We start from the raw sequence: 9,903 nt of genomic DNA on the forward strand, positions 1-9,903 counted from the left end.
TAGTCCATTTTAAAGTTTTAAAATTATTTTTTATTTATCTATTAGAGCATTCATAAATTGTAGAAATAGATAGATAGGACGATATCTATGATAATCCTGAATTTGCTAGAAATAAGCTCGGATTACAGTTCTAGTCTTTTAAGAGGGCTGCATCTTTAGGGGCACACAAGTAGATTCCCATCATATATTCTTGTGCGAGCAACTGACGAAGGGTCAATTCCGCGCGTAGTTTCCATTTCCAAATCCAATATGAAGAAGGTCTGATCACATTAGCTAAAATCGTGTCGTAAATATAAACATTCGTGGTCCACTTGTTAAGCGCTGATTTGAGAAAGTTGAATATGCCCGTGAGCATCTATTTCGCATGGTTGCATGAAATCGAGATACTCACCCATCTTCGAATGGACAGATGATATTAGTTTTACCAAAATACTGAATATATCTAACAAGTGGAATTAACGCATTTTTGTTACACCTTTCTATTGTTCTTCCTCCATCTGCATTTGTCCTAAACAAACTTTTAGTACATATTTAGATAAAACATCTTTTGAAGTACCTTTTTCTAGTGTTATTCCTTTAAATTCGCAATGCCACGCGTGCGCAAATAATTACATGTGCAAATTGGTATGTGTTATTGGAAGTATGTCCAAGAATTTTTCAGATGATAAACTTACTAAATTAAGACAGGATGGAGAATCATGTATCGAATAGTGATTTTTGCCCGTAATCACGAGTTAAAATTATTTCCACAATGCCTTCGAAACGAGTTTGTAAAATATCAAATGCAGTTGTGAAGAATTATGTATTATGTTTGGCAAAAAAGACAGATAAAATCTCGATGTACTTTAAATATTCAACATGGATATCATCGGTTTCAATTTTCCGTCAACAAAAAGTGCACACACACGTGGCAGAATGTGACCAGATCACATGTCGAGACACGTGGCGGAACATGATTAGGAACCATGACGCGTGTGAATCCGACGTGGCTCCAAAGCGAGGTTGAGGAGAAGAGTCGCACAAGAACCAAAGACTCTGTCTTTTTCTTTCTCATCTCTTCGCTGGGCGACTCGCAAGATTCCGCCATGGCAGCTCGCGGGAGAGCTTCCGTTCCCTCGGACACTTCCGCAAAGCCACCTCCCGTACCTCTACCTGATCGCGCGCCACTTCGACATCGATCGGGAGCTCGAGAGGTCGATCCTCATCGACGCCGGCCTCGGCCTCGGCCTCGCGGGGTTCTTCGCCATGGTGAGGTTGATCCCGGTCGCTTCCCGATACGTCCTCAGGCGCAACCTGTTCGGATTCGACAACAACAAGAAGAAAACTCCTCAGGGGACTAAATGGGATGTGGTTGGGGATTTGCACTATGATTTTCTTTCCTTTTTCTTCCGTTGGTTGGTGATCTTATTCCTCGGATTTCTCTTATGATCTTACAGAGAAAAATGGGAGTGCACAATGAGTATTCGAGTAAATTGTAACATCATTAAATGTTAGCTTGAACCTAGAAAAAGGAAAACCTGAAAACCCGACCTGGCCTGGGTTTTCGTTTGGTCTTATGGTTTGGGTTGGGTCGGGTAGCATGGAAAGCCGACCTGACCCGACCTGGCGTGGGTTTATGTTCAGTCTTATGGTTTGGGTTGGGTCGGGTAGCATGGAAAGCCGACCCGACCCGACCCATTGACACCCCTAGATAGTGGTTTGAAGGGCTTTGGTTTGGTCTCTCAATCTCGACAAGTCATCGCATTGAAACATAGTGAAAAAATCTCAAGCAGTTTTCGGTCATAGTTCAGATAAAATAACCTTAGGATGTAAAAGCCCTTCAATAAATTATTTGGTCCGTAGACAAGAATTTTAGAACATTGGAATAAACATCCACGACAGGGTAGCAGTAAAGAGGCCTGTAGATACAACAATGTGTGAGCATTTTGTAGCCCGTAAATGATTTGCTATACCAGTAGGTATGCGGCCTTACTGGTAAAGGAATTAGGATCAAGGGCCGGAGAGTTCCAAGTTTAGGGTTTTGAACACGATTGAAAATGTGATGTACAATCTTCCTAGAGTGACTGTTTGTCTATTGTAAATGAGGGTCAAAAGTAAATCCTCCCCCCTCCTAAAGGGAAAAAAATGTCCAGTCCATGAAAAACCATATAAAAAGATTGGCATTCCTAGGAAATGACTCAAGATAACCAGAAGAAAAAAGACAGGGCAAATGCAGAAATGATCAGCACTAGATAGGGTAATAAAGAAGAAGAAAAATCCCTCCAAGTCAATGATATATGCTAGAAATCCCGAAATGTACATCTCGTGCTTAATTTTCTTCAAATAAGACCGGTTATAAGGAGGCAACAGTTACTGTATCCTGAATGCATCAGACAATAAGTGAGAGTCATCCGCACCAGGAGGAGATAACGGGGGGACTGCTGAAGGGTGAATATTGCTCTCAATAATTTCTAATACTCTTCTTGCGATTGCTCAAGACTCTCTGTAGGTACCTATCTTTCCCGAGGAAACGTCTCCAGATTCAAGTTTCCTAGAAGAGTTGCTGCTCTCAATGGACACAGACTTGTCCTTCGAGAGAGTCGTCTGTGCTGATGCTATTACGGAGCTGAAAACACCAGATTCCCTCAATTCTTGCACGATAACCTGTAAAGTTGGAAAGGAAACGCTACAAGTGATTTTGTTCAATCTCATAAAAGTATCTCACTACCATAAACCTGCTTACTGTACAATTTCAAGATGCGCCCTTATTAGAACTTACCATAGGAGCATAAATGCGAGTCAAAATGCCTGTCCTGAGAAGTTTAAGATTCAGAGTCTTGTTTGTCCATACAACTTGTTCTCGATACCTGTAGAGAAGAAAGAAAGAAATGCACGCAAGACAACTTCAGAATTCAAATGCATCTCCATGATGACAAAAATTACTTCTCAGAACTGATCTAGGGAAATGTAAATGATTACACAAAGTACCATTCTCAAAATCCTGTCATACATGCAAGACCTTATGATGAATGACGACAGTCCCTACTCTCAGTTAAAGGAGTTCCAATATGTAAGTGCTGGCACAGAGATATGATAGTCTAAGTCCAAATGGATAGCAGTAGTATTCTAATGCATGATGGTAGTCTAGCTCCAAATGCACAGCAATGTTATTCTCATAAATGATCATACCCCACATGAAGAACATAAGTAAATGTTCTTTACCAAAAGTATATGTTCTTTTGGATAGCCATAATTTATCCAATGACTTGAGAAAGAGTAAATTTTTTAAACTTAGGTCAAAACAATTCCTTTACCACCAATTTTCATTCCTAATGCAAATGAAACCAAAAGCACCTCCCAGTTGAGGAGTGGGGATTTCCTTTCCTCGTCCCAATAAGGGGAACCCGTAAATTCTGACCATGGTACAAGATAATTAGTCCTGGAAGATAGAGTGATGACGAAGTGCATTTACCATTGAAGCATTTCCTCCTCTGTCACAGTTGATGCAATAATGAAAGCCTGCAAATATAGTAAAGTGTTGAAGATATGCATATTCACAACACGTAAACAAATCTCGCCATCATCAATTATGATTTTAGTTGCCAGTCAAATGGAAATTAAATTCTTAATATTTCCGAAAATTTTGGTCCCGTTGCTCGGAGCCGGCGATGAAAGCCCCCGGTGGGAACGAAAAGTTAACTGTGGGAACTTACTGCTCGGTCAAAGTCCAACATGAAGCATCTTTTCATGGCCTCTTTTGTAGGCTTGCAGCCACACCGATCACGCCTTGATATCAAATCCGAAAACTTTGAATATGTGTAATGCAGAACAGCAGCCTCTTCCAATTTAATCTCACTGCAACAGATTGCACCCAATAATACTGCGCGTCAGCAGTATGTGATAAGATGACATCCAACTTCAAACAAAAGACACGGCCAACGATGCATGCGTTGCGTGAGAAGAGACCCCATAAGCACTCCACAAACAAAGGCGAAACGTTTGGAACACCTGACTACACAAGCATGTGCACATGGCTTCTCTATATCATCAGCCAAAAAGTGAAGTAAACATGGAAACAACCACAGCCATACTTTGGGTTTTTCATGTAGTTGTGCCATCTGTGAGCACCATGGGGACGCAGATGATCTTGAATACGAGCTGCAGCCTTCCCATTTCCATAAGTCAGAAAGTAATTTGGATTACCTCGAGTTGCCTCTTTGTAAATGTCAAAGCATACATCTTTTGGTAGATGGTCACGGTTCTTTTTAAACATTGACACCTGCAAGAGACTAAAAATTAGATAAATGTTGAAATAAAGAGTAATTGGTGAAGACATAGACCGATATAGGGAACAGGGCTGAAAACTCAACAAAGGCGTTTGATGATGATCTAGAGTAGAATATATGTCTCTAAATTATCCAATGCACCATGAGCTGCTTTATATTTATTTAACCAAGTTGACAAATCTATCGGAAGGTGCCAAAGTAAATTGTGCCTTTCAACCTTGTCAAAATGATTGTCCTCCGAATTATGCTGACATTGAAAACTTTTGATCTTTCAGCCAATTACCTTATATTCATTACTACTAAACTCAGCTGAAAGATAGAGACAAAATGATCGAAAACCTTACCTCACTAAAGGGCTCTTTAACATCATCTCTCTCCACACAGCTTTCCTAATATAAGATGACCGCGCATCAGTGGATAATCAGGATATCATGGGATAGACAGGGCATCCAATTTCCACATGTTAAAGACGCGACGTTTCACTCACATAATTTGAAAAAATGACCATATCAACATTTCCAGGCACATCAGCCAGCAGGTGTCTCACTGAATACTCACGAGTTCCTGCTGGATATATGAGCTCGTCAGTGTCTAGATGGATGATCCAATCCATCCCTGCATCCTAAAATTGAAAGAAGAAGTTAACTTGCTAAGAAAGATTCAAATGTCTTTCTAAACAATTTAAAAAGACATTTTGGACGATAGAATTAACCAAATACTCTGCATACCCTTGCCATGACAATAGCCATTTCCATATTTAGATTTTGCTTCACAAATAGCTCATAGTTGCATGGCTTGTAGAAGTAGATTGCCAACCAAGTCTCATTCCAGATACGACTGAACATGACATAATATACGAAAATCAAAATAAGTTCATCAAAATCGGAAGAGTCGAGCAAGATGCAAAAATGGTTGCTGGTTGGACATGTAGGATTACTTCAGCTTTCATTATTCTTTTCAACCGATCACATTGTGGAGAGTCGGCACGATCGAAAATCTGGCATGATCGTCAGGATCCACATAGATGACCCTATTTAAGTAGGAAATGGCACTTAGCCAAAAAAGGAAAAGAAATGGCAGTAGGAAATGGCTCGATCATTGTTGTAGTAGATTTGCATGGAATTGCATATGTTGATTGTACTTCTACACCTAAATACTTTTGTCAAGAATTTCCGCATCATGTCATGTCCAAGAATCGGTTGAAGTATCGTCAAATGTTCAAATGAGAAAGCATACGAGCACAATCATAAATAGATGACTTCCCTAAGATACGGATTATACAAACCTCTTTGCTTGCTGTTCCTCTAATTCTCTCGTCCTGTATATGACCTTGACCCCCTGGAAATGAAATCCTCAGCAAACTATGAAACAATCAAGGATCAAAATCATTGCAGAACATGTTGGCCCCCGTCTATATAATTCAGAGAGAAAACGTACAAATTTCAACTCACCGGAATGGATTCCAAAACTTTGGACACTTCAGGCGAGGCAGCCTTTCCTTCCACGAAGAGGAAAAAAGTCGATACTCCAATAACCTTATGATAAAATATCCACGGCAGCGTCTGTTCTAGGCCGGCAGAAGTGCTTGCCGTAATGCATATCTGAAAAAACACACAATAGAACAGAAGGCTGTCATATGCAAATGAAACAACTAGTCTACCTAATGATACCTCACGAATCACACTATACGAGAGTTCTTCTCTTTTTTGGCAAGGGAAGAGGAATGAAATAAGTGATCAGCCTCAAAACTTGCCATTTCTAGTGAGCAAAACTCATTTTCAAGAGAACATTAGTTGAAATCACCCAGATCAACATACATCTCTGGCGGTGATTAATCTACTTGTTGCCAAATAATTCAACAAAAGTCGAGATGCTGCTGCCGCTTGGTCGTGAACAGGTCGTGCAAATGCGAGAGGTAAATTCATTGGTCCGCATCTGAAACACGGCCGAGTACGCACAATCTGGACATTGAAATAGAAGGGAAAACCCAAAATAGCAACTCGAATCCAACCGTCACAGGAAAATCGTGCCTCACAAGTCGTAAGTCACAGCGCTTTTCTCACGTTGCACAAGCATGAACCAGAAGGAGTACGAGTCCACACACGATTGTCAACCCATTCCTTCACATTTTGCCAATTGAGTTCATCCGATCAAATTTGACCGGAAATTGCTAACGTGGATGTTAGCCGTCCTTCGTGGCACGTGGCACAAATGACGCTGACGTGAATAATTTTTAATAATAATATTTTTTTAATTTTACGAATTTATTATTTTCTTTATTTTTTTTTGTTCAAAGGGTCAGCGGAGGCTTGGGCAAGGGCCATGAAGCCCTCGCCAGCCAGGGGCAAGACCCTCGGTAGATCCGGCAAGGCGAGGGGCGTGGTGGCCCTTGCCTTGGCCCTCACCAACTATAGTGAGGGCGGGCGTGATGGTGCGACGCCCTTGTTGTGGCCCGCAAGGGGTCGTGACCCCTCGTCGGCCTTAGTGAGGAGTTGCGACCCCTCACCTCGCTAGATTTAGCATGGCTCGCCGACCCTTTGAGCCAAAAAATAAAAAATAAAAAAAGAAAAGAGAAAGGAAAATTAAAACTTAAAAAATAATAAAAAAATAAAAAGTTCGAAAAAAATATTAAAAAATATTGAATTTTTTCCACGTCAATGCCGGTTGTGTCATGTAGGACGGCCGGCGTCCACGTTAGCAAATTTCGTCCAAAATTGATCGAATAGACTTAATTGGTGAAACTTGAAAGTGTTTAAGACTCAATTGGCAAAATTAAAAAGGTTTAGGATTGAATTGGCAAAAGTTGAATAATTTCATGACTTTGTGGATAATTTTTCCCATTCCTTCATGCAGACTCACAACATGTCTCGTTAGCTTCAAACTCTTGTAACAAAACCACGGGGCGCTCAATCAAGAACGCACCACAACCGCCAGAGAACTAAACTCACCTGAGGCCGAATATCCGATCCAAGATCGAACTTCCAATCGCGGTAGTACGGGAACAATGCCGTCCGGCTCTGGCCAAGGACGTCAACGCAATCGGAGCCGGAGCCATCGCCGCGCGACGAGCGGAATGGCACGTTGGAGCCCCCGCCGTTGTCCATGCCAAGGAACTCGAGGCGATCGGGAGACCAGTGGTTGACGGGATCGTAGAGGCCGCCGCACCATTGGAGGAAGAAGGCAAAGCAGGCAAGAGTCAACGGGAGGACGGTGAGGAGGAGGAGGAGAAGGCGCGAGGCGAAGGCCTGGTGAGACGACCGAGAGGAGTGGTGACCCGCCATTGCAGGAGGTTGGCGAGAGAGAGAGAGATGGACGACTGGTGCAATGACTGTATCATCTCTGTAGCATTATGTAGAGAGAGACATTGAACTTGCAGGAGGAAGATGAAAGGAATGTCACTCGGAGCCATTTTGTTTTGGTGTTAGCGGTGTTGTTAATTCCCTTCCTTTTCTTTTTCACTTTGAAATCACAAAATCCATTTAAAAAAGGAAAGAAAAATAAAGAAATGCAATATGAGATTTCGCTATAAATGAAACTGGTCTACTAATAAGAAAGAGTGATCTAGATACACGTGAATAGATTTCAAGAATTTAGATATCAAAAAGCAAAAATAAATGTGATTGGAACATTGAAATTGACTTCACAAGAAACAAATGTAATTAATGTCGGCTACATTAATTGCTTTAGTAAAGATTTTATTCATCAAAGATGATGATTGTCCGTTCTAAAATTATTTTTCTTTATCTGTTAAAGCATCTAAATTGTGGAAACAGAGATAGGTCGATATTCATGGTAATCTTGAATTTGCTAGAAATAAGCTTAGATCATAGTTATGAGTTTTAAGGATTGCATCTTTAAGGACAGATAAGTAGATTCCCGTCCTGGATTCTAGTGTGTAACTAAAGAATGGTCAATTCCATGCATAGTTTCCATTTTCCAATCCATTATGAAAATTTAACACTTGTAATTATGAATTAATGGCTCAACAAAAGTGTATTTAAAATTAGAGGTGGGTATGGTTTGAGGTTCTACCCTGGAACCTAAGAACCAAACTGGTGGAAACCTGTAGGTTTTGGGTTCCGGGTTCAAAAAATTGATAAACTTATTTCGACGGGTAAGTTCCAGATTCTAAGTAGGTGGAACCTGGAACTGGAAACCTGGAACCTTAAACATTAAACAAGTTTTTTGTATTTTTTCTTGGTTTATGTATTTGAGTGATCTTGCAGTGTTTGATGGCGTTTGATGATGAGTGTATAATCTGGAACCACTAGTCTGAACTTTTATTTTATGAATTGTTAATGTTTTATATTTTTTATGTATCTAAATATAAGTTGTGGTAAGTGAATCGTAACAATAAGTGGTAATTATTAAAGGTGATGATTCACTGCAATTGTTCAATTAATAATACAAATGGAACCTGGGTGAACTCTGAAACCAATTCTAGAACCCGTGATAGGATAGGTTTCAGGTTTCGAAGTATGTAGAGTAGATTCCAGGTTCCAACAAATGATGAACTTGTTTCCAGCTCATCCCTATTTAAAATTATAACTCTTAAGTTAATGTCCTTTCAGTTTTCTGCTACGGTTTTCTTTATCCATTGACAGAAACTAATCACCTTAAGGGGATTCAGTAATCCATACCTCACATTATGTTTAATTTTGTTACAATCTGTTTAGTTTTTCCCACATGATGTTGGTCAAAGTCGAATGACTGTGGCGGCTAGCCAATGCAACTTTGGGCAAGAGATGAAGGAACTCTCGCGCCTTTCCTCGTTTTCGAGACTGCATCTCTTAAAGAAGATGGCCCAGGGACTTTCCCTAGTTGATGCCCAGCACAAAGTTAGGCAATAACCCATTTACTCTATCCAGTAATTACGTTTGTCAGAATTAATTTGTTATCGCTTTCTCAAAGTTATTATTGCCTATTAATTCCTTTACTTGTTACAACAAACAGTATTATTGTATTGGATCCAACATTGATCACATCACCTGAAATTGTGTTGTAAAATATGAACGTCTTGGTCCACTTATTAAGCACTAATTTGAGAAAGTTGAATCTGCCTGCGAGCATCGATTTCATGTGATTCCATGAAATCAAGATACTCGCGAATCTCGATAAAAGAGCTAGAGTGACGCCCTTTGAATGGACAAATGATATTAATTTCACCAAAATTTTGAATATCCTAACTAGCGCAATTAACACATCTTTGTTACACCCTTATGTCGATTTTCCTCCGTTTGCATTGTTCTAAACAAAAACCTTTAAGGCATATTTAGGCTCCATTTATTTCGCGAAAAATGTAACATTTGTAAAAAAATATTTTTTTGGAAGTCATTTTCCAAGATAATAACAACATTTTCTGGTGTTAGGCTGGGATCTAAAAATGAACTGGAAAGTATTTTCTATCGTGTAATAAAGAAAATCTCATTTGGTTGAAAATTGCCGACATAAACAATTTTTGTAATTTTATAAAAATTTTCAAATTTTTTATTTCTTTTCTTTTTCTTTCTTCCTTTGCTAGTTGCCTGGTCTTGGAGATAGCCGGCGATAGGCCATAGGCAAGGGCTGACCTCGTCGGGATGTGGCGAGGCTCGCCCGAAGGCTGGCGTGGCTCAACCTCATCAAAACTGGCAAGCTC

At 40.1% G+C, this 9,903-nt stretch overlaps 1 protein-coding gene across 1 annotated transcript; it reads right to left on the reverse strand.

The window, feature by feature from the left end:
- Window positions 1-2,317: 2,317 nt before the first annotated feature.
- Window positions 2,318-7,546, reverse strand: LOC115674659 (glycosyltransferase-like At2g41451). Its single transcript, XM_056302970.1, has 11 exons — window positions 7,214-7,546; window positions 5,717-5,866; window positions 5,551-5,603; window positions 4,994-5,102; window positions 4,753-4,887; window positions 4,610-4,654; window positions 4,071-4,258; window positions 3,693-3,834; window positions 3,452-3,498; window positions 2,759-2,846; window positions 2,318-2,643 (listed from the first exon to the last, which is right to left on the reverse strand). Exons 1-11 carry the CDS (start codon window positions 7,544-7,546, stop codon window positions 2,473-2,475), a joined length of 1,461 nt encoding a protein of 486 aa, XP_056158945.1. The 3' UTR covers window positions 2,318-2,472.
- Window positions 7,547-9,903: the final 2,357 nt, after the last annotated feature.

The sequence above is a fragment of the Syzygium oleosum genome, unplaced genomic scaffold (genome assembly GCF_021117445.2).
Source record: "Syzygium oleosum isolate NSW1041296 unplaced genomic scaffold, Sole_v2.1 Sole_v2.25, whole genome shotgun sequence".
In the NCBI taxonomy this organism is placed as follows: domain Eukaryota; kingdom Viridiplantae; phylum Streptophyta; class Magnoliopsida; order Myrtales; family Myrtaceae; genus Syzygium; species Syzygium oleosum.